At 42.9% G+C, this 25,600-nt stretch overlaps 1 protein-coding gene across 1 annotated transcript; it reads left to right on the forward strand.

The window, feature by feature from the left end:
- The first annotated feature begins 1,677 nt into the window (after positions 1-1,677).
- Positions 1,678-24,004, forward strand: FUCA1 (alpha-L-fucosidase 1). Its single transcript, XM_082675695.1, has 8 exons — positions 1,678-2,103; positions 6,856-6,990; positions 14,342-14,479; positions 16,148-16,253; positions 19,438-19,638; positions 20,927-21,117; positions 22,414-22,513; positions 22,738-24,004. Exons 1-8 carry the CDS (start codon positions 1,715-1,717, stop codon positions 22,876-22,878), a joined length of 1,401 nt encoding a protein of 466 aa, XP_082531821.1. The 5' UTR covers positions 1,678-1,714; the 3' UTR covers positions 22,879-24,004.
- Positions 24,005-25,600: the final 1,596 nt, after the last annotated feature.

Genomic DNA, 25,600 nt, shown 5'->3' on the forward strand with positions numbered 1-25,600 from the left:
GCATAAATTGATACTCAGTAAACATCTGTTTAATGAATAAAACTAGAGTTTTAAACTAGAGTTTAAAAATCATTGAATTAAATGCACTTCCACGCTTTCTTCCTCTCTCCTTTCACAATCACACTCTATTTCTGGTTAGAGTTTATGGAGGGGGAGAGCAAGGGAGAAAGGGGACCTCAGGTATCACAGAGAACTGCTCTCATTGTTTAGATGAGGAAATGGGACCAGAGAGTGGACAAGACTTGCCCAAGGAGACCCAACAAGGTGGTGTCCAATGCAAGAAACCTAGGTTTCCCAACTTCCAGTTTTTCCACCCTATTGCAATGCCTCTCACCTGCCCCTACAGATTTACATTTTGATTATGAGGCCAAGGAGAAATGAAGGTCATGGTGTCCTATTTTATCTCCCCCAAGATGAGTTCTGTAACATCAAAGACCATTACCCTGATCACTACAAGATATGTACGAATGCTTTTTGTTGTTGCTGTTTTGTTTGTTTGCTTGTGTTAGGTGTCTGGGCTTGCTGTTGTGGACAATATTACAATATAATCTTGCAGAGGAAGTAACGGAAAATAATGAAAATGACTGTTCATTCAGCAACAGCCACTGTGTTTCTTTATCACTCCTAGAATGATGAAGTGCTTGCTTCTGTCGACACAGCTTTTGTCAGGTTCTCTTGCACCTCCTGGGGTGCAAGAGAGAAGCAGCATTTGAGAGACATAGATCCTGCATCTGGATACCTGGTCCCACCTCTGATCCAAACTAGTTGCATGATCTTGCGCAACTCCAATCCCCTCTCTGGGTCTCAGTTTCCTCTTCCATAAAATGGTAAGAGTAAAGAAGGGGATAGTGTCGAGGGTCTCCAAAGTTCCTTCCAACTCTTACCTGCAGCAGTTCCCACTGATACGTAGGTACCAGCTGTGCCACGGGGGAGTCATTAGACTTCCCACACCTGACAGCCTCACCGCATGTTTGCGCAGGCACAGCCTCTACCAACTGTAGAGGAATTTGGTGACCTCCCTGCCAGACAAAGTTCACACAAGGCACTCTTTGGGCCTGAGGCTCTCGAATTTCTCACGCTGTTACTCTAAAAATATTCCTTCGTGGTAGCCTGTGCATGGGTCTTGCTTTTCCAACTAGATGTTAAGCTCTTTGAATTGCCTCAAAATTCCCAAAGCAAGTTCAAAAAATATTTATTAGACAGGCAAAATGGTCACACCTGTTCTTCCTCTTTCAGCGCCCACTTTCCTCCCACCTCTCCCCTTACAATGCTTCTTCCCATCGTCCTTCTGCCCCGTCATTTCTGCCAGGGCTGTTACAATGCCGGTCCATCTGGTATTCCTGCCTCCTGACTTGTTCTTCCATACTACAGCTCAAAAAGTCCCCCACAGCTGCCAACGGCAAAATGGACCAGTCCCAGTTCTCTGCACACACCGGGCCTTCCACACCCCCTCGATTTCACCGGCAGTGAATTCCAAAGTTTTCAATCATCGGTCACACCCCCATCCTCCTTGCACCTTTCTCCCTTTGAGAGCCAGTGGTAGTAGGGACCGCCCACCAGGAGGGGAAGACGCTCGGTAGCCAAGCAGCCTGGGTTAACCCACCCCTTTTCCTTCCAAGCCAATCATTAGTTAGGGTGGGCGGGGCCACGCGCCCCGCACTTGCGCGTTCAGTGGCGACGGTGCGGCTCCAAGACTGCTGTGCCAAATCCCGAGATGAAGTTGCGGGTGGTGGGCGCGAAGCTGTTGCTGCTGCTGGTGCTCGGCGCGGTGCGGGCTCCGCGCTGCACCCACCCTCCGCGCTGCACCGACCCTCCGCGTCGCTACACCGCAGACTGGCCGAGTCTGGACTCCCGGCCGCTGCCGGCCTGGTTCGACGAGGCCAAATTTGGAGTGTTTGTGCACTGGGGCGTGTTTTCGGTGCCGGCCTGGGGAAGTGAGTGGTTCTGGTGGCATTGGAAGGGCGAAAAGCTGCCACAGTACGAGAGTTTCATGAAGGAGAACTACCCGCCCAATTTCACCTATGGCGACTTCGGGCCAAGATTCACTGCGCGCTTCTTCCACCCGGACAGCTGGGCCAACCTGTTCGAGGCCGCCGGGGCGAAGTGAGTGCCGCCGCGCGGGGCGGGCGGGGCTCCCCTTCCCCGGCTAGGGCTGACCCGAGCGCCGGGAGGGGGCTTAGGCAGGTGAAAACCGAGCGGGGGAAGGCTAGGCGACTTGCCGGGTCACACAGGTGTCCGTCTGACTTAAGATACCGGGGGTACTGTGTTTTGCCTCCTGAAGGATGCAGAATTGAATATGGCACGCCTGATCCTAAGAAGGTGCGTCTGGTTGAGGATTAGAAGGAAATAAAGGTTTCCGGTTGGTGATGGACTGCAAAGCCCACAGTGTCTGCACCTGAATATTGAGAAGACTGAGCTAAGTGATACCTAATGTCCCTTCCGGGTCAACAAGGCAATCAGGATTCCGGGATTCTAAGCCGGTGGTATGGAGTCTGATCCTAGTTCAGCTGCGAACTTGAACAAGGCATTTTACCTCCCTACCGCCTCCTTCCATGGTTGTAGACAGGGATTGTGTTCCTCCTTTCAGCTTTAATATGTCCCGAAGGGAAGGGAGTTCTGGCGTGCAGTGTATTTGGGCAACAATACAGATTCTCTTTCAGCTGCTCTTCTCAATGCCTTGCACATAGAGAGTGCTCAAGAAATGTCAGAATCGTTTTGAGAACTGTTGCAACTTACTTGTGAATGGTTCAGAGAACTGAAAGTGCAGAGCACTGGGGCTGGGAAGAGAGAGGCAAGGACTCACAAGGTTGTTGAAGGCTGGGGCTAGTCCTGAAGGAATCATCCTTGAAGACAGGATGTTGCAGGTATTAAGTCAAGGAATGATGACTCTGAGGCTGCTGGGCAGGAAGTGAGTTGGAGGAGAGTAAGAATGAAGGCCAGGTAGGTTTCCCGGCTCCTGGCTTAGGGCAGTCTTCCACCCTTACTTTGTCTCCTCACCTGTCTTCCAGGTTTTAGTTTCTCTTGGACTTTAAGTTCTCTTGTACTAAATAGAAATTACAACTGACATTTAGTGTTTGCAATTAAGTGTATGGGAATATAAGCCTTGAACAAACAAAGGAGGAGTTCACTGTCTTCCAGAAGCCTTAGAAATCCATAATTTTCAAATGAAGAAGTTAAAATCTGGGAGACATCCTTTGTCCAGGACAAGATGCCCTTGCTATGGACAAGATGACTGGCCCAGACAGAAGAAGGGAACTAATGTCCTAGACTCCAAATCCCGTGACTCTAAGGTGAAGGTTCTTTCCACCACACCAGAGGTCTGCAACCATAGCCAGAGGGATTGGTCCTCTGCCCATTTTGGTGAGTTTCTTGAGATGAGAAGGATTTTTACATTTTAAGGGGTTGTTTTTAAAAAGTAGAAGAAGAGGGGCTTCCCTGGTGGCACAGTGGTTAAGAATCCGCCTGCCAATGCAGGGGACATGGGTTCGAGCCCTGGTCCGGGAAGATCCCACATGCCACAGAGCAACTAAGCTGTGCGCCACAACTACTGAGCCTGTGCTTTAGAGCCTGCGAGCCACAACTACTGAGTCCGCGTGCTACAACTACTGAAGCCCGCGCGCCTAGAGCCCATGCTCCGCAACAAGAGAAACCACCGCAATGAGAAGCCCGCGCACCACAATGAAGAGTAGCCCCCGCTCACCGCAACTAGAGAAAGCCCGCGTGCAGCAATGAAGACCCAACACAGCCAAAAATAAATTAATTAAAAAAAAAAAGTAGAAGAAGAGTATGCCACAGAGAGGACTGTGATCCACAGAGTCTGAAATACTGTCTAGACCTTAAAGTCTTGAGCACTCCACATCGGCCAGTGATTAAATTGTCACATGTGAGCACCAGCTGTTTTTCTGCCATAAAAGTAAATGAAATGGTGAGTGATTTGCTTGTTATTTCAACACTTGCCTTTTCTCCCCTCTGTGAATGAGAGGCAATTCATATGGGCTTGGTAAAACAAACAGCTTAATTTTTTTTTTTTTTTTTTTTTTTTTTGCAGTACGCGGGCCTCTCACTGTTGTGGCCTCTCCCATTGCAGAGCACAGGCTCCAGACGCGCAGGCTCAGCGGCCATAGCTCACGGGCCTAGCCGCTCTGCGGCATGTGGGATCTTCCCGGACCAGGGCACGAACCCGTGTCCCTTGCATCGGCAGGCGGACTCTCAACCACTGCGCCACCAGGGAAGCCCAGGGACTGCCTTTTAAAGTTCTTTTAATATTGGAAAATGCCCCTGGCAACCTAGAACCCCAAGAGTTCAACACCAAAAGCATCAAAGTGGTCTACTTGCCCCCAGACACAACATCTCTAATTCAACCTCTAGATCTTTGGGGGTCATAAGGACCTTTAAGGCTCATTACACATGGTACTCTGTGAAAAGGATTGTCAATGCTGTGGAAGAGAACCCCAATATAGATAACATCATGAAAGTCTGGAAGGATTACAGCACTGAAGATACCATTGTTGTTATAGAAAAAGCTGTGAAAACCGTCAAGCCCCAAACAATAAATTCCTGCTGGAGAAAACTGTGTCCAGATATTTTGCATGACCTCATGGGATTTATAACAGAGCCAGTCAAGGAAATCATGAAAGAGATGTGGATACGGCAAAAAAGATGGGGAGGGGGGAGGGCTTCCCTGGTGGCGCAGTGGTTAAGAATCCGCCTGCCAAAGCAGGGGACACGGGATCGAGCCCTGGTCTGGGAAGATCCCACATGCCGTGGAGCAACTAAGGCCACGCGCCACAACTACTGAAGCCCTCACACCTGGAGCCCGTGCTCTACAACAAGAGAAACCACCGCGATGAGAAGGCTGCGTGCCGCAACAAAGAGTAGCACCCGCTCACCGCAACTAAAGAAAGCCCGTGCGCAGCAACAAAGACCGGATGCAGCCAAAAAAAAAAAAAAAAAAAAAAAGATGCAGGGTGAAGGGTTTCAAGATGTGGATCTTGGAGAACTTCAGGAGCTAATAAACATCACACCTGAGGAATTAACAGAGGACAGCTTGATGGAGATGAGTGCTTCTGAGCAAGTGCAGAGGAAGGAGATGTAGAAGAAGCAGTGCCGGAAGACAGATTGACGTTAGACAATCTGGCAGAAGGATTCTGATCACTCAAGACAGCTTTTGACTTCTTTTACTACATGGACCCTTCTATGATATGAGCACTGAAACTAGAGCAAACAGTGAGGACTTCCCTGGTGGTCCCGTGGTTACCCCTCCAATGCAGGGAGCACAGGTTTGATCCCTGGTCTGAGAACTAAGATCCCACGTGTCAAGCAGTGCCGCCAAAAAATAAAAACAAACAAACAAAAAAAGCAAATAGTGGAAGAAGGATTGGTATCGTGTAGAAGTTATTTTTAGAGAAATGTAGAAACAGAAAAGGCAGACAGAAATTGCAATGTATTTCCATAACATTACACTGAATTCCTGCCTCTCCTGCCTCCCCGTCCACCTCCTCTGCCTCTGCCACCCTGAGACAGCAAGACCCACCCCTCCTCTTCCTCTTCAACCTACTCACCATGAAGACCTTTATGATGATCCACTTCCACTTAATGAACGGTGAATAATCATTATGCCATACAGTTAATAAATGTATCTGCTGTGTGAGCGTGTGTCTTCATGTGAAAACCTAAGAACTGGATGGCAAGAACTGTATGAAACGTTTTTGTGTCATCATCATCGTCGTCATTGCCTGAGTATGCATCACGTAGAACATCATATGCAAGATTGGTATGGAAGTGAGCCAATCCTTACATAAGCATGTGGTAAGTGACACAATAAAAAATTACCAATGTATCAGTTTTCTTACTGTTTTAAAACTTTGCTTTCAAAGAATTACATTACCATACAGTATGCCCTCCCCTCTACCCTCTCATAATTGGATAAACTGTGTATCAGCCTATCATCACAGGCAAGTGTGTTTTTTTTTAATGTAACAATGTTTCCAATACTGTGTTATGAATAGGATTATAATACCATAGGCCATAGAAATTTTATAATGATTCATTCATTAGTGTATCGGCTAGGCTATCATGAAGCAATCATATTGATTACACTAGGCTACTGAAAAGCAGTCATATTGCTGCTTCTTTATTATCAATGCACAAATTGTTATACCTACAAATAAATATGAATTTCTTTTTCACATTAGCTTTTCACTTTTTATATCTAGTTTTAGTAATAATTATAACATCTGCAGTGTTTTGTATCATGTAAGATAATATTGATGTAGGTACTGACAGGTGGTTCCTCTTGTAAACAGACAATGTAAACTTATAGTATCAATAAATACAGTACTATAAATGTATTTTATGATTTTCTTAAAAACATTTTCTTTTCTCTAGCTTACATTATTGTATTAATACAGTACATAATACATATAACCTACAAAATGGGTGGGGTTTTTTGTTTGTTTGTTTGTTTTCGTCCACACTGCATGGCATGCAGGATCTTAGTTCTCTGACCAGGGATCGAACCTGTGCCCCCTGCATTGGAAGCGCAGAGTCTTAACCACCGGACTGCCAGGGAAGTCCCCCAGAATGGGCATTAATCAATCATTTATGTTATTGCTAAGGCTTCCAGTCAAGAGTAGGCTATTAGTAGTTAAGTTTTCGGGGAGTCAAAAGTTATACATGGATTTTCTTCTGCACAGGGGGTTGGCACCCCTCACCCCCACGTTGTTCAAGGTTCAACCATACATTTCCTGTAGTCAAGTTCTCCCAACCATTTTAAAAGCCCCAGGCATACCGGGTAAGTTCGTGCCGGTGGCCCACTGCCCACTTCCTTTGTTCATATGGCTTCAATGTCCACAGGTACGTAGTCCTGACAACAAAGCATCATGAAGGCTTCACAAACTGGCCAAGTCCTGTGTCTTGGAACTGGAACTCTGCGGATCTGGGGCCCCATCGTGATTTGGTTGGTGAGTTGGGAACAGCCATCCGAAATAGGTGTGTGTCCACAGATGATTACTCCATCATCACTTTTGATCTCGCCATCCAATGTGCCGTGCCTTCTCTACTCTTGTGTGTTTTCTAAGTTTGCATTTAACCAGTACCTTGAAGGGCTTCTGGCCTTAGCAGTGTTTGATGCTTGGCAGTTTTCATGTGACCAAAGGTGACACCATCAGAGAAGTTCACAGCCCTGTCTGCTTAGGTGAAGGATACCCAGCGTAGACCCCAATGCTTCATTTGCATTCTGCAAAGGATTTTTTCTGGAAAGGCTACCAACCCCAGGCCTTTTCCAGTATCTGATGGGGACCACGGTTGGGCCTCTCATCTTTCTGTCCTCCTTAGCTGTCAACACAGAGCTTTGCAGGCATTCAGGGAAGGTTTAGATGAATAGTAGATCAAGAGAAAACTGAAAAGGGCAAAAAGTGAGATAAGGAGCCACCCTGTTGATTCTAATTAATGTTTTCTAATATTTGCCACTTAATAAAAAGTAACTTCCCAAGATCAAAATGCTGGGAAATGGCAGAGGTGGGATTTGAACCCAGGTATTTTGGTTTTGGATCCTATATTTCTGGGTATGTTTGCCTCTAAGGAGGAAAAGTGGTATTTGTGTCATGCCCAACCTCAGCTCTGTTGTGATTTGGCAAACTTGATGTCCTATTTAAGGGGTAGACCAGCTGCCTGTTTGTATAAGTAAAGTTTGACTGGAACACAGTTGTGCCCATTCATTTATGCATTGTCTCTGGCTGCTTTCAAGCTACAATTGCAGAGTTGGGATAGAGATCGCAAGGCCTGCAAAGCCTCAAATATTATCTGGTCCATTGAGAGCATTTGCTGACTTATGTCACCGGTTAAATATTCAGTTTCACACTGCTGTGCTCTGCTAATAGTCCTGCTGTAAGACTCTGAGGTGTTGATTAGATCTGGACTCTAAGATCCTTGATTTTTACCTTCTTTATTTAGTCCCTGAATCACGTGATGAAATACTTAACTTCAATTGTTTCTGTCTTATCTGTGCCATTGCAATATTACATTTACTTCTTACTTGTATTATAGCATTTCCAAAACACTCACTATTCTTAACTCAAAACAAGCTTTATTGTATATGAAAATAGGTCACTTTGACCGTATTTCATTTGGGGAACGTTAAGAACTATTTTTTTTTTTTTTTAGAATTTTATTTTTTTATACGGCATGTTCTCATTAGTTATCCATTTTATACATATTAGTGTATATATGTCAATCCCAATCTCCCAATTCATCGCACTACCTACCCGCCACTTTACCCCCTTGGTGTCCATACGTTTGTTCTCTACATCTGTGTGTCTATTTCTGCCCTGCAAACCGGTTCATCTGTACCATTTTTCTAGGTTCCACATATATGCGTTAATATACGATATCTGTTTTCTCTTTCTGACATACTTCACTCTGTATGACAGTCTCTAGGTCCATCCACGTCTCTGCAAATTACCCAATTTCGTTCCTTTTTATGGCTGAGTAATATTCCACTGTATATATGTACCACATCTTCTTTATCCATTCATCTGTCGATGGGCATTTAGGTTGCTTCCATGACCTGGATATTATAAATAGTGCTGCAATGAACATTAGGGTGCATGTGTCTTTTTGAATTATGGTTTTCTCTGGGTATATGCCCAGTGGTGGGATTGCTGGGTCATATGGTAATTCTATTTTTAGTTTTTTTTTTTTTTTTTTTTTTGCGGTACGCGGGCCTCTCGCTGTTGTGGCCTCTCCCGTTGTTTACCACAGGCTCCGGACATGCAGGCTCAGTGGCCGTGGCTCACGGGCCCAGCCACTCCGCGGCTTGTGGGATCTTCCCGGGCCGGGGCACGAACCCTTGTCCCCTGCATCGGCAGGCAGACTCTCAACCACTGCGCCACCAGGGAAGCCCTATTTTTAGTTTTTTAAGGAACCTCCATACTGTTCTCCATAGTGGCTGTATCAATTTACATTCCCACCAAGAGTGCAAGAGAGTTCCCTTTTCTCCACACCCTCTCCAGCATTTGTTGTTTGTAGATTTTCTGATGATGCCCATTCTAACTAGTGTGAGGTGATACCTCATTGTAGTTTTGATTTGAATTTCTCTAATAATTAGTGATGTTGAGCAGCTTTTCATGGGCTTCTTGGCCATCTGTATGTCTTCTTTGGAGAAATGTCTGTGTAGGTCTTCTGCCCATTTTTGGATTGGGTTGTTTGTTTTTTTAATATTGAGCTGCGTGAGCTGTTTATGTATTTTGGAGATTTGTCCTTTGTCCGTTGATTCGTTTGCAAATATTTTCTCCCATTCTGAGGGTTGTCTTTTTGTCTTGTTTGTAGTTTCCTTTGCTTTGCAAAAGCTTTTAAGTTTCATTAGGTCCCATTTGTTTATTTTTGTTTTTATTTCCATTACTCTAGGAGGTGGATCGAAAAAGATCTTGCTGTGATATATGTCAAAGAGTGTTCTTCCTATGTTTTCCTCTAAGAGTTTTATAGTGTCCAGTCTTACATTTAGGTCTCTAATCCATTTTGAGTTCATTTTTGTGTATGGTGTTAGGGAGTGTTCTAATTTCATTCTTTTACATGTAGCTGTCCAGTTTTCCCAGCACCACTTATTGAAGAGACTGTCTTTTCTCCACTGTATATCTTTGCCTCCTTTGTCATAGATTAGTTGACCATAGGTGCGTGGGTTTATCCCTGGGCTTTCTATCCTGTTCCGTTGACCTATATTTCTGTTTTACGTGCCAGTACCATACTGTCTTGATTACTGTAGCTTTGTAGTATAGTCTGAAGTCAGGGAGTCTGATTCCTCCAGCTCCGTTTTTTTCCCTCAAGACCACTTTGGCTATTTGGGGTCTTTTGTGTCTCCCTACAGATTTTAGGATTTTTTGTTCTAGTCCTGTAAAAAATGCCATTGGGAATTTGATAGGGATTGCATTGAATCTGTAGTTTGCTTTGGGCAGTATAGTCATTTTCACAATATTGATCATTCCAATCCAAGAACATGGTATATCTCTCCATCTGTTGGTATCATCTTTAATTTCTTTCAACAGTGTCTTACAGTTTTCTGCATACAGGTCTTTTGTCTCCCTAGGTAGGTTTATTCCTAGGTATTTTATTCTTTTTGTTGCAGTGGTAAATGGGAGTGTTTCCTTAATTTCTCTTTCAGATTTTTCATCATTAGTGATAAGAATGCAAGAGATTTCTGTGGATTAATTTTGTATACTACAGCTTTACCAAGTTCATTGATTAGCTCTGGTAGTTTTCTGGTGGCATCTTTAGGATTCTCTGTGTATAGTATAATGTCATCTGCAAACAGTGACAGTTTTACTTCTTTTCCAATTTGTATTCGTTTTTTTCTTTTTTTTTTTTTTTTGCCGTACGCGGGCCTCTCACTGTTGTGGCCTCTCCTGTTGCGGAGCACAGGCTCCGGACGCGCAGGCTCAGCGGCCATGGCTCACGGGCCTAGCTGCTCCGCGGCATGTGGGATCTTCCCGGACCGGGGCATGAACCCATGTCCCCTGCATCAGCAGGTGGACTCTCAACCACTGCGCCACCAGGGAAGCCCTGTATTCCTTATACTTCTTTTTCTTCTCTGATTGTCGTGGCTAGGACTTCCAAAACTATGTTGAATAAGAGTGGCGAGAATGGGCATCCGTGTCTTGTTCCTGATCTTAGAGGAAATGCTTTCAGTTTTTCACCGTTGAGAATCATGTTTGCTGTGGGTTTGTTGTATATGGCCTTTATTATGTTGCGGTAGGTTCCCTTTATGCCCACATTCTGGAGAGTTTTTTATCATAAATGGGTGTTGAATTTTGTCAAAAGCTTTTTCTGCATCTGTTGAGATGATCATATGGTTTTTATTCTTCAGTTTGTTAATATGGTGTATCACATTGATTGATTTGCGTATATTGAAGAATGCTTGCATCCTTGGGATAAATCCCACTTGATCATGGTGTATGATCCTTTTAATGTGTTGTTGGATTCTCTTTGCTAGTATTTTGTTGAGGATTTTTGCCTCTATATTCATCAGTGATATTGGTCTGTAATTTTCTTTTTCTTTTAGTATCTTTGTCTGCTTTTGGTATCAGGGTGATGGTGGCCTCATAGAATGAGTTTGGGAGTGTTCCTTCCTCTGCAATTTTTTGGAACAGGTTGAGAAGGACGGGTGTTAGCTCTTCTCTAAATGTTTGATAGAATTCACCTATGAAGCCATCTGGTCCTGGACTTTTGTTTGTTGGAAGATTTTTTTTTTTTTTTTTTTTTTTTGCGATACGTGGGCCTCTCACTGTTGTGGCCTCTCCCGTTGCGGAGCACAGGCTCCGGACGCGCAGGCTCAGCAGCCATGGCTCACGGGCCCAGCCACTCTGCGGCATGTGGGATCTCCCCGGACCGGGGCACGAACTCGTGTTCCCTGCATCGGCAGGCAGACTCTCAACCACCGTGCCACCAGGGAAGCCCTGTTGGAAGATTTTTAATCACAGTTTCAATTTCATTACTTGTGATTGGTCTGTTCATATTTTCTATTTCTTCCTGGTTCAGTCTTGGAAGGTTATACCTTTCTAAGAATTTGTCCATTTCTTCCAGGTTGTCCATTTTATTGGCATAGAGTTGCTTGTAGTAGTCTCTTAGGATGCTTTGTATTTCTGCAATGTCTGTTGTAACTTCTTTTTCATTTCTAATTTTATTGATTTGAGTCCTCTCCCTCTTTTTCTTGATGAGTCTGACTTATGGTTTATCTTCTCAAAGAACCAGCTTTTAGTTTTATTGATCTTTGCTATTGTTTTCTTTGTTTCTATTTCATTTATTTCTGCTCTGATCTTTATGATTTCTTTCCTTCTACTAACTTTGGGTTTTGTTTGTTCTTCTTTCTCTAGTTCCTTTAGGTGTAAGTGTAGATTGTTTATTTGAGATTTTTCTTGTCTCTTGAGGTAGGCTTGTATTGCTATAAACTTCCCTCTTAGAACTGCTTTTACTGCATCCCATAGGTTTTGGATCATCATGTTTTCATTGTCATTTGTCTCTAGGTATTTTTTGATTTCCTCTTTGATTTCTTCAGTGATCTCTTGGTTATTTAGTAACGTATTGTTTAGCCTCCATGTGTTTGTTTTTTTTACATTTTTTCCCCTGTAATTCATTTCTAATCTCATAGTGTTGTGGTCAGAAAAGATGCTTGATATGATTTCAATTTTCTTAAATTTACTGAGGCTTGATTTGTGACCCAAGATGTGATCTATCCTGGAGAATGTTCCATGCGCACTTGAGAAGGAAGTGTAATCTGCTGTTTTTGGATGGAATGTCCTATAAATATCAATTAAATCTATCTGGTCTATTGTGTCATTTAAAGCTTGTGTTTCCTTATTAATTTTCTGTTTGGATGATCTGTCCATTGATGTAAGTGAGGTATTAAAGTCCCCCACTATTATTGTATTACTGTCGATTTCCTCTTTTATAGCTGTTAGCAGTTGCCTTATGTATTGAGGTGCTCCTATGTTGGGTGCATATATAGTTATAATTGCTATATCTTCTTCTTGGATTGATCCCTTGATCATTATGTAGTGTCCTTCCTTGTCTCTTGTAACATTCTTAAAGTCTATTTTATCTTATATGAGTATTGCTACTCTGGCTTTCTTTTGATTTCCATTTGCATGGAATATCTTTTTCCATCCCCTCACTTTCAGTCTGTATGTGTCCCTAGGTCTGAAGTGGGTCTCTTGTAGACAGTATATATATGGGTCTTGTTTTTGTATCCATTCAGCAAGCCTGTGTCTTTTGGTTGGAGCATTTAATCCATTCACGTTTAAGGTAATTATCAATATGTATGTACCTATGACCATTTTCTTAATTGTTTTGGGTTTATTTTTGTAGGTCCTTTTCTTCTCTCATGTTTCCCACTTAGAGAAGTTCCTTTAGCATTTGTTGTAGAGCTGGTTTGGTGGTGCTGAATTCTCTCAGCTTTTGCTTGTCTGTAAAGCTTTTGATTTCTCCATAGAGTCTGAATGAGATCCTTGCTGGGTAGAGTAATCTTGGTTGTAGATTCTTCCCTTTCATCACTTTAAATATGTCATGCCACTCCCTTCTGGCTTGTAGAGTTTCTGCTGAGAAATCAGCTGTTAACCTTCTGGGAGTTCCCTTGTATGTTGTTTGTCGTTTTTCCCTTATTGCTTTCAATAATTTTTCTTTGTCTTTAATTTTTGTCAGTTTGATTACTATGTGTCTCTACGTGTTTCTCCTTGGGTTTATCCTGCCTGGGACTCTGTGCTTCCTGTACTTGGGTGGGTATTTCCTTTCCCATGTTAGGGAAGTTTTCAACTGTAATCTCTTGAAATATTTTCTCAGGTCCTTTCTCTCTCTCTTCTCCTTCTGGGACCCCTATAATGTGAACGTTGTTGAATTTAATGTTGTCTCAGAGGTCTCTTAGGCTGTCTTCATTTCTTTTCATCCTCTTTTCTTTATTCTGTTCCGCGGCATTGAATTCCACCACTCTGTCTTCCAGGTCACTTATCCATTCTTCTGCCTCAGTTATTCTGCTATTGATTCCTTCTAGTGTATTTTTCATTTCAGTTATTGTATTGTTCATCTCTGTTTGTTTGTTCTTTAATTCTTCTAGGTCTTTATTAAACATTTCTTCCATCTTCTTGATCTTTGCCTCCATTCCTTTTCCGAGGTCCTGGATCATTTCACTGTCATTATTCTGAATTCTTTTTCTGGAAGGTTTCCTATCTCCACTTCATTTAGTTGTTTTTCTGGGGTTTTATCCTGTTCCTTCATCTGGTACCTAGCCCTCTGCCTTTTCATCTTGTCTGTCTCTGTGAATGTGGTTTTTGTTCCACAGGCTGCAGGATTGTAGTTCTTCTTGCTTCTGCTCACGTTAAGAACTATTAATAAATCTTATATGAAACAATAAACCTATATTAATTAATTCAGCTACACAGAAAATGTTACTAATGATTATTTAAGTGATAAGATTTTAGTTATTCTTTATACTTGTCTCTATTTTCTAGTATCTCTTCCATATGTGTTCTTACGATTGACAGAAAACATTTTTTAATAGGACTACATGTTATTGAGATAATTGACTTAAAAGACAAAAGATGGTTTAAATGACATTTGGTGTTAAGATATTTATGTATGAAAATAATTTGTTATGTGTATTATCAAAAGCATAGTAAGCCCAATCATTTTGCTTAAGTGAATGATGAGATAATTTAAGGAAATGGTTGTGGATCCTGCCCCTCTGCATGCCCTGTGGATAAGTTTCACTGAGATGTAAAAATGCTGCAACTGATTTTTCTTAAAATAAATTATTTTTTCTTTGCTTAATGACAGTTGCTGTCCTGTTTTTCTGTTTAAGGAACATACGCTATGGACTCTATCACTCACTGTTAGAATGGTTCCATCCTCTCTACCTACGTGATAAGAAAAATGGCTTCAAAACACAGCATTTTGTCCGTGCAAAAACAATGCCAGAGCTATATGACCTTGTTAGCAGGTACAAAACAGAAATTTTTTTGGCCTTATGACCTTCAGCAATGACACCTGAGCTTCTTATAGGATACTGTTAAGTTGAGGGGAAGGGGAAAGGGGGTAGGACATCAAAATAGTAAAAGTAGTGGTTGTGTTAAGACAAAATATATTTTTTCTTCCTACTTTTCAGAACTTTCATAATATGGTCATATTGCCTCTATAAATGGAAACAAACAAAACTGAGGATGGTAGTAAGGCAAAACTTCAGTTCCCTCCTTACATGCTATTTTCTTTGTCTGGACCTTGAAGAAGGGCAACATGGTCTAACGGACCCTGAAGAGGATTTGGCATCTGGCTCTAGTTACTTACAGGCCTTAAACAGGTCACCCTTCTGAGCCTCAGATTCTTACTCTGTGAAGTGGGGATAATAATGCCTTCTGTGTAGGGCTCAGCATAGTATGTGAAAAGTATTTGTCACTATGCCTGGTACAGAATAATGGTGTTGTTATTGCCATTATTCTTAAAATGATGACGTTCACTTTGGCATTTGTCCCTAGTCTTCACCACGTTTTATTCTGAGTTTGCCCTTCTTGCTTCTGGGGCCTCCTAGAGGATGGTGGACCTTTAAAGATTAAGAGGCAGCCATCTCTGCCTGGACTCCCATTGTAGACCAGAAGACAAAAAAAACTCCTTGCATCCAGATGACTTCTCTAAGGAAATAGTACAGTTGTAAGAGACCAGCATAGGCTTTAAGTCAGAAATCTAGTTCTTTTTTCTTACTGACTGTATAGCCTTGAAAAAACGACTTCATCTCTCTAGAACTCAGTTTCTTTATCTGTTTATACATCACAGGGTTGTCGTGAGAATGAATGAGGTAATGAGTATAAAGTGCCTAGTACAGTTTCTCGTACACAGTGGAACACAGACCAGCAGTGCTTCTCTCACCTCTCAGACAGGCAGTCATTTTCCCGGAACCAAGCTGCTATCCTAAGTAGTTACGGAGTACAGCACACGATTAGGCATCAGGCAGACTTGCATGTGGGTTCCAGCTCCTGTTACTTACCAGCTTTGTCACCTAAAGCAAAGTACCCCACTGAGCATTAGGTTCTAGCTTTCTAAAGTGGGAATAATAATGCTTACCTTATAGTTATAAATACACACACACACTCACACCTCATAGGGCTCAGAGTAATAATATGTGAAAGATGCAACTGTGGCTCAAGTGAATTCAATAGATTTTTATAGTCAAAGTTTTGGGTAGTTGTCCCCAGAAATGCATTTGGCGGAACAGTTCAAGCTCTAATACATCTTTAAAGCAGAAACATTAATCCTATAGTTCTGGAGCACCACTCTTTTCACTGGAATTAGTTGCCGGAAGGAAACCAAATTGTATACACACTGATTGCAACTCTACTTTTTAAGTTAAGACATTAAAAAGAAAAAGATTAGGAAGAAATACACCAAAGTGCTGTGTATTAAACAGTGGTTGTGTTGGCTAAGGGGTTTGTGTGTGTGTCTGTGTTGTCATTTTTGTCTCTTTAGTTTTCCACCTTGTCTGCATTGCGGTAGTCTTTTGGTACTTTCCAAATAGGAGAAAATTAATTTTTAAATATTTGTTGCAAAGATAGATCCGTAAGACTTTACTATGAATGAATTCAGATCATAAACATTGTTCTCATTGCTTGTCTCTCAGGTACAAACCTGACTTGATTTGGTCTGATGGAGAGTGGGAATGTCCTGATACTTATTGGAACTCTACGAATTTTCTTGCTTGGCTCTACAATGATAGCCCAGTTAAGGTACATGATTATATGACTTATCTCTTATTTTTCTGTTATGATAAAAGAAAATGTGAGGAACCAAGATCCGGAGTAATAACAATAATGACCACAGCAACAATAGTAAATAGTAATATCAACGTGGGTGTGGTAGGGATCGGGGAACTTAGTGGATGTTAAAGGTTTCTCCATTCATTCTTTTTTGGCCCCTCACTTGGAGTATAATCTTTCTTCTTCTCCTTTAATTCTTCATTTTTACAAGATAGTTTTAAATCTTCTTAAATTTAAGTAGGCTAGAAATAGTATGTAGAAGTCCCAGACCACTATAGAGAAAATAAACTATTAAGTACACAGACATTATAAATGAGAAAACCACCCCCAAAATTAATATATAAAACATGTAAAATTAAACGATAAGAATAAAATGTGAATATCTATGACTTCACCTACTCTTATGTTGATTATGCAGTTTAACTCTTAAGGGGAAATTTCATTTCCCTTATATTCCAAATTCTTTTTTTTTTAATTAATTAACTTATTTTATTTTTTTGGCTGTGTTGGGTCTTCATTGCCAGCCCCAGCTTTCTCTAATTGAGGCAAGCAGGGGCTACTCTTGGTTGCGGTGCACGGGCTTCTCATTGCGGTGGCTTCTCTTGTTGTGGAGCAAGGGCTCTAGGCGTGTGGGCTTCAGTAGTTGTGGCACACGGGCTCAGTAGCTGTGGCTCACGGGCTCTAGAACACAGGCTCTGTAGTTGTGGCGCACGGCCTTAGTTGCTGTGGATGGCATGTGGAATTTTCCTGGGCCAGGGCTCGAACCTGTGTCCCCTGCATTGGCAGGTGGATTCTTAACCACTGTGCCACCAGGGGAGTCCCTCCAAATTCCTAAGGGAACTTTGCCTACCTTGTCCTCTCCCCCATAATCAACACTATTGCGCTGCACGATAGCTACCCATTTAAAGTCTGTATTTCAATACACTTACAAAGCAGCAGACATCTTAATCTTCACTATAGCAAATTTCAAAAATTTTACATATTCTAGATTTGTTGTGGATTTTAAAGAAAAATCTAAGTGTAAGACCAGTTTGAACTGAGCTTTCTTGGTAGATTCATAAACCTCTAAGGATCTCATTGGGTAAATATTACTAAATTCAGAAAATGGAGAGAAAGAAAAAAGGAAAGATCCTATGTGACAAATTGAAGCAAATTCAGATTGGTTTTCTGGGACTTGCAAGATGTGTGGGGACCTCTAGTGGCACAGTGTTGTGCTTCTTCCCCGATGGTCCTCAGGCTGGGGTGGCTCCGTTGTGGATCCTTGGGTGGGACACCACAGACCCTGTTCTACCCACTCTTGTTCTGAATGCTTTCTCACGCATTGGGAAAGAGGGTTGTTTTGGAGATACACTCATGTTAGGAAAGTACTTTTAGGAGAAATAGTCCCTTCTCCTTATTCTCCATTCTCTCTAGTTCCCACGTGGCTCACTCCTGAGCTCTCCGCAGGTCTTCCCTGGGAGGTCACCTTCCCCGTCACCCTATCTAAAATTGCAGCATGCCCCTGTCACACTGTATGTCTTTCTTTGCTTTATCTTTCTCTTACCACTAAGATATTGATATTGGCCTAACATATTTCAGATATCATTTGCCTCTTTACTATCTGTCTCCCTCACTGAAGTGTCAGCTTTGTGAGGGCAAGCGTTTGGGTCTGTTCACTGCTGTGTCCCCAACCCCACGAACAGTACTTGGCCCAGTTAGGCGCATAGTAAGTATTGGTGCAATGTAAACTAAATCTGCCTCCTGGCAATTTATATTCTCTCCTGGAAGAAGCCAGAAACACTCCTGGATCGGTGTTCCCTGTTTATGTTCATCCCTAACTCTGCTGTGATGTCACATTATAATTTTTCACATATCTGTCTCCTCAGCTAGTCTCTGCTGGATTTCTGAGGGCAAGAACTGTGTTTTTTTTACCCTAGATAACCCAGTATGAGCCTCATAGTAGTATTTTTTTAAAAACACTTATTTATTTATTTATTTGGCTGCATCAGGTGTTGGTTGTGGTGCACGGGCTCAGTAGTTGTGGCACGTGGGCTCTCTAGTTGTGGCGTGCGAGCTCTAGGGCACACGGGCTTAGTTGACCCACAGCACGTGGAATCTTAGTTCCCCGACCAGGGATCGAACCTGCATCCCCTCCATTGGAAGGTGGCTTGTTAATCACTGGATGGCCAGGGAAGTCCCTTATAGTAGTAGTAAACATTTACATTAGGTTATTCCATGTAAGGATTTCTCAAACTTCAGCAAAACCTTGAGGGAAGGGAAAAGAATGTTTGATTTTTTCTTACCTAAGTAAAGAAAGTCAGGGTTGTATAGTGGAAAGTATCCTGGGCTGGGTTTAAATACCTGATTCACAGGCCCAGCTTTCTGAAACTCTGCCTGGGGTTGTGACCTCGGGCAAGTCTCCTCTCCATTTCTCCTCTGATAGAATAAGTGGTTTACTAGATTATTTAAACAGGCCATTCCAGCTCTGACATTACACATCGCTAGGCCAGGGTTTCTCAGCCTCGGTACTATTGACATTCCGGGCTGGATATTTCTTTGTTGTGAGGGGACTGTCCTGTATGTTGTTAAGATGTTTAGAAGCATCCCTGGTCTCCACCCACTAGGTGGCAGTAGCACCCCCCCACCCCCGCCCCAGTTGTGACAACCAAAACAACTGTCTCTAGATTTTGCTAAAAGTCTTGTCCAGGGCAAAATGGCCCCCAGTTAAGAAACACTGCTCTTGGGCTTCCCTGGTGGCACAGTGGTTAAGAATCTGCCTGCCAATGCAGGGGACACGGTTTGATCCCTGGCCCGGGCAGATCTCACATGCCGCAGAGCAACTAAGCCCACGCGCCACAACTATTGAGCCTGTGCTCTAGAGCCCGTGAGCTACAACTACTGAGCCTGCGTGCCACAGCTACTGAATCCCGCACACCTAGAGCCTGCACACCACAGTGAAGAGTAACCCCCGCTCTCCGCGACTAGAGAAAGCCCGCGCACAGCAATGAAGATCCAACATAGCCAAAAGTAAAATAAAATTTAAAAAAAAAGAAACACTGCTCTCGACTAAGTCTGCTTCTTGCTTCCAAGTAAGCACCTAATACATCAAACTGTGTTACGTAAGGAACCTAAGTGATTTTACCCCCGATGACCCCGGTACTCCTTCCTCCTTTAGGATGTTGTCGTAGTAAATGACCGATGGGGTCAGAACTGTTCCTGTCGCCATGGAGGATACTACAACTGTCAAGATAAATTCAAGCCAGAGACCTTGCCAGATCACAAGTGGGAGATGTGCACCTCAATAGACAAGCTGTCCTGGGGCTATCGTCGCAACATGGCAATGGCTGACATCGCAAGTGAATCTCAAATCATTTCGGTAAGAGTACCTGTGAGGTAGTGATTTGTTGACTACCTTCTGACTAAGAGTGGTGGAAGCACTGTGGATGGAAGTGCAGGCTGATAGATCCCTTTAGGGTTATTGAACACACTCATAAAACCTGTCCTAAGGAACTAGGTATAATTAAGAAGAGTTCTGTACAGAGATGTTCTTCCCAGGATTATTTTCAGTTTGACATTTGGGTTGTTTCAATTTCTTGCAACCATAAAGGAGTAATTACATAGATTTAGGGATTTTCCTTAACTATTAAAATGTTTCTGAATGTAACATGGATTAATGCTTAGAGGGTTGGTGTAGTATCACAACTATATAGAATTAACTGCATAGGAAAAGCACCAAAAGGAAACATCAAAAGTTAATGGTGTGGGGCTTCCCTGGTGGCGCAGTGGTTGAGAGTCCACCTGCCGATGCAGGGGACACGGGTTCGTGCCCCGGTCCGGGAAGATCCCACATGCTGCGGAGCAGCTGGGCCCGTGAGCCACGGCCGCTGAGCCTGCGCGTTCGGAGCCAGTGCTCCACAACGGGAGAGGCCACAACAGTGAGAGGCCCACGTACCACCAAAAAAAAAAAAAATTAATGGTGTGGTGTCTTTGGGGTACTGTAACAAAACCTCCTTTTTATAGTATTCTGTATGTAGCCTTAATTTTTCTGGGCTGCCTTGAAGTGCTACCGTTTGAGGTCACACTAAACACACACGCATCTCCCTCCAAAAATCTTAAAGAATATATCTCTTTACAGCATGTTTTCCTGAAGGGGCAACATACACACTTATATAGCCCTCCACATACAAAGTGTCCTGAAATTCATCAGATCTTTTCTACCTCCCCAGAGTCTCCACAGCACCTGCTCTAAATCTGTCCTCTCTGATCCCTGTTTTCTCTCTGGATGGCTCCATGGGATTTCTTCATGGCCAAGTGCTTTGTTTTCAGTTCACTGCTCACAGTCTGTGCTTCTGACACACGACCCTTCCCGCTGCACACGGCACCACAGCAGGTGCCGGTTCACAGGGAAGTGCCTGTGATACTCCCTGGAATTCGAGTTAATATATTTCTCCACCTTGTGGCAGGATTTTAAAATTTTCTCACATAAGCCTATCCTGCTTTTATAATGACAAAAATATATAGTATTTTCCAAAGGGTAAAGGCTATTCACAAAACAGAGGGAGAATGTAGCCTAGATTCTTTTTCTTCCCTTCATCTGTGTGTTATAAGCATTTCTCCAGTCTTGACATTCAGAGCTGGGATTTCCTTGTTTCTTTTCTCTCCAGGAACTGATTCAGACAGTAAGTTTGGGAGGCAACTATCTTCTCAACGTTGGACCAACTAAAGATGGACTGATTGTTCCCATCTTCCAAGAAAGGCTTCTTGCTGTTGGGAAGTGGCTGAGCATCAATGGGGAGGCTATCTATGCCTCCAAACCATGGAGGGTACAATTGGAAAAAAACACGACCTCTGTGTGGTGAGTCTAGTCTTCTGTTACGTGCAGGAATGGGATGTGGCCCCACCCTGAGCTGGCATCTCCTTGGGTCCACAGTGGTACAAGCCAGGCTGGGAGTCATCTTGAGGAAATGTAAAAGCGGTCCTTTTGCTATTAAATTTGTGCCCAGGTTTATGTTTTAGGCCCCAGGGTATCTTTGACTAGTAAGGGAGGCTGAAGGCTTGGTGAAAAAAGAAAGAGCTACAAAGCGTCAGTCAATTTGCTTGACAATGTTACCCCACCTCCTAAAAACACTAATAGCTGATATTTGCACGACATTCACAATATGCAGGCTTCGCTCTAAATTCTTTCCCCTAATTTCATCCCCTCAACCATCCCACCAAGTTGATCCTATCATTATCAGGTTACAAGTGAGAAAGGAGACTCAGGGCAGGAATATCACTTGCCTAGAATTACAGAGCTGCTAAATGGAGAAGTCATGATTCATACTTGGATTGTGGATCTAGTTATTTGATCTTGCGCTTCAGTGTTTTTCAATGGCAAGATGGGGTGATGATACGTAACTTCCTAGAGTGTGAGGGTTAAATGAGATAACATATGTAAAGTATCATCAGAGTGCCAGGCACAAACTAACTGCTCAGTGAAAGACCTCTGTAAATGTTATACCAGAGAGCAGGGGTCTCTGGGTCAGGGGAAACACGTTCATCCTTCTGTTCTGGATGAGTTTCTATGTAGTGATTTTCACCCTCTTCTTTAAGCATGGTGAAATCTCAGAACAACAAGCTTGTCTTGGGAATTCCCTGGCGGTCCAGTGGTTAGGACTCTGCGCTTTCACTGCCATGGGCCAGGGTTCGATCCCCGGTCGGGGAACTAAGATCCTGCAAGATGTGTTGGGTGGCCAAAAATTAAAAAATAAAAAAAAAATTTTAAATTAAAAACAAAAACCCAGATTTGTCTTCGTTGCACACCTTGCCCTTGTTATATCCTTGACTTTTCATATGGATTTGGAGTCAAAGAATGATTTGAATGATGAGGCAAATGGCTTCAGTGTGAGGTAGCTAGTATAAGAGTTACAAATTTTTTAAAGAAAACTTAGAACCCTGTAGAGAGAGAAAATGGAAGATATCACCAGAAAGAATCTTCCAGGGCTGCTTTCTTCCCACAGACCTTAATTGATATCGAGTTATTAGTGCTTCCTTGTAGCAGTGACAGACTGAAGGTCTTGGAATTGGTGGATAATTGAAAGGGGAACATATAAGGTCATGTGGCAGGGTAATAAGCCAGGTATCTTTGACAGTGATGTTTCTTTTTTCCCAGGTATACCTCAAAAGGATCAGCTGTTTATGCCATTTTCCTACACTGGCCAGAAGATGGAATCTTAAGCCTTAAATCCCCCATAACTACTTCGACTACAGAGGTAAAGAGCCTCAGTCAGTCTTGTCAGAGATGTAACTTTTTGTAAAGGAATTGGCAAGTCTTCTCTAATTCTTCCTTCCTTCCCCAGGTTTCTCCCATATTTATTCCCCTTTTGGACTGTCTTCCCTGCCATGGCCCAGCATAGTTGTTTCTCACCATGTTCAGGCCACATTCTGTGCCCACCAGTGCATTAATGTTTTTTCCATTCCCTTTTGCTTTCTGCAGGTAACAATGCTGGGAATCGAAAAGTATCTGAAGTGGTCCCCAAATCCAGGTAAAGGTCTCCTCGTGTACCTGCCCCAGTTACCACCCTCTGCTCTTCCGACTGAGTTTGCTTGGACTGTAAAGCTGACAGGAGTGGAGTGATCATTGGAGTTCAACAAGAAAGGGACACTGCCTACACTTTGATTTTCCTCTTATAGTACCATCACTGTAACGAACTACTCTTGTCTACTCACACATCTCTTTTCCAACGCATTTTAATAAAAGGAAGGAATTACGTTACGCTGATGTCTCACAGGATCAAAGATCTGAGATCGATTGCTAGCATCTCTCTCTCTGATCAGCAGAAGGGATTGAGCAGTTAAGCTCATCCTAACTTTGGGAATTATCTACGATGGAAACTTCACTCCATTCTGTGTTTCATAACCTGCTTGTTTACTCAAATGACTTCAGATCAAGAATAAGCCAAGTCATCCCGTTGCCTATGGGAGGAGCTGAAAAGGATTTGGCAAAATCCACCACATGCTATTTATTTAGCATCAAATGTGACCAGTTACTCCCACCTACCCCCAGGAGCAGGAGATCCTGGAGGGGAAGGAAAGTGCTTCCTAGGCTGCTAATAATCAGCTTTTTAGAAGTTTCCAAAGCAAACTAAGAGCTCTGAAATTCAGTCTGTTTACAGTGATACTATGAAGAAAATGAATGTGATTCTGCCCTGCTTTCTTTAATACAATCAAATAAATAAATTTGTACATCAAATTATTTTCTACCAAAAAGCATGTTGTAGCTTTCTTCTTCCAGTTTCTATATGGATTGCTTATAGCCTTATGTTTTATAAAAAAATAGAAGGGGGATAACTTGCCAAGTCTCTTTAATGCAGAGCAAAGAAAGTAATTCCTTTGGTTCTTCTGCTCCTCACTTCTAGTACCATTCTTTTGAGGTGACTCAAAAAAAACCTCAGCAAAAATGGGCAAAGGACTTGAATAGACATTTTTCCAAAGAAGATATACAAATGGCCAATAAGACATGAAAGATATTCAAAATTACTAAGCACTAGGGCAATGCAAATTAAAACCACAGTGAGATGCCACTTCATAATCATTAGGATGGCTATTATCAAAAAACAAAAGCCAGAAAATCACAAGTGTTGGCAAAAATATGGAGAAATTGGAACTGTTGTGCGTTACTGGTGGGAGTGTAAAATGATGCAACTGGTTGCAGAAAATGGTATAGCAGTTTCTGAAAAAATTAAACACAAAACTACCACATGGTCCAGCAATTCCACTTTTTGGATATATACCCAAAAGCACTGAAAACAGAATCTCAAAGAGATTATTTGTAGACCCATGTTCATAGCAGCATTATTCACAATAGCTAAAACATGGAAGTGTATATATATGTAGCTGATTCTTGAACAATATGGGTTTGAACTGTGCAAGTCCATTTATATGCAAATTTTTAAAATAAATACTACAGTACTAACCCAATCAAAAATGGGCAGAAGACCTAAATAGACATTTCTCCAAAGAAGACATACAGATGACCAAAAGGCACATGAAAAGATGCTCATCATTGCTAATTATTAGAGAAATGCAAATCAAAACTACAATGAGGTACCACCTCACACCAGTCAGAATGGCCATCTCATTAAAGTCTACAAATAACAAATGCTGGAGATGGTGTGGAGAAAAAGGAACCCTCCTACAGTGTTGGTGGGAATGTAAACTGGCACAGCCACTATGGAAGACAGTATGGAGGTTCCTCAAAAAACTAAAAATAGAGCTGCCATATGATGCAGCAATCCTACTCCTGGGCATGTATCTGGAAAAAAACTATAAAAAGATACATGCACCCCTATGTTCATAGCAGCACTATTTACAATAGCCAAGACCCAGAAACAGCCTGAATGTCCGTCGACAGATGAATGGATAAAGAAGATGTGGTGTGTATAGTTGGGAATTCCCTGGTGGTCCAGTGGTTAGGACTCTGCCCTGTCACTGCCAAGGGCCTGGGTTCGATCCCTGTTCGAGCCAAAAAATAAAAAAAGATGTGATATATATATATAGAGAGAGAGAGATAGATAGATACATGTATCTATATCTATATCCACAATGGACTACTAAGCCATAAAAAGAATGAAATAATGCCATTTGCGGCAACATGGATGGACCTAGAGATTATCATACTAAGTGAAGTGAGTCAGACAGAGAAAGACAAATACCATATGACATCATTTATATGTAGAATCTAAAATATGACACAAATGAACTTATCTACGAAACAGAAACAGACTCACAGACGTATAGAACAGACTTGTGGTTGCCAAGAGGGAGGGAGGGTGGGGAGGGATGGGCTGGGAGTTTGGGATTAGCAGATGCAAACTATTATATATAGAATGGATAAACAACAAGGTCCTGCTGTATAGCACAGGGAACTATATCAGTATCCTGTAATAAACCATAATGGTAAAGAATATGGGGCAGAAGGGTGGCCATTGGGGCCGTTGAGGCAGCGGCGGCTCCGGGCACCGTGGCTCCAGAAGGAAGCAGTGCCGCGTCCCGGGCCGGGGCTTTGCTGCGAGCCTGGCGGGGGGCTGGACAGGAGCCACAGCTTCGTGCACCACATCCGACGGAGCCAGCTCGCCCTGTCATGCACTGCCCCGCGCACCACCACTGCCCTCAGCCTGGCCTGGCCATCCGTGACTCCTGCTCAGCTCCCCGCAGGGATGGCTACAACAGGAGGGTGAAGCAGGCGGCCGGGGAGAAGGCGAGGAGGCAGCACAGGCCTGTGCCCAGTCGGCCTCGAGAGCCTGACCTGCAGGTGTATCTGCCACTGTAATGGGGGCGGACGGGTGCGTAACCGTTGG

This window comes from Grampus griseus, assembly GCF_964374135.1.
Source record: "Grampus griseus genome assembly, chromosome: 1".
In the NCBI taxonomy this organism is placed as follows: domain Eukaryota; kingdom Metazoa; phylum Chordata; class Mammalia; order Artiodactyla; family Delphinidae; genus Grampus; species Grampus griseus.

Excerpts from the sequence above, each read along its gene's own strand:
- FUCA1 (XM_082675695.1), top strand. The coding sequence starts at position 1,715 with ATGAAGTTGCGGGTGGTGGGCGCGAAGCTGTTGCTGCTGCTGGTGCTC. Across the intron at positions 19,639-20,926 it reads GTGAATCTCAAATCATTTCG|GAACTGATTCAGACAGTAAG; the intron begins GTAAGAGTACCT and ends TTTTCTCTCCAG. Across the intron at positions 21,118-22,413 it reads AAAAACACGACCTCTGTGTG|GTATACCTCAAAAGGATCAG; the intron begins GTGAGTCTAGTC and ends CTTTTTTCCCAG.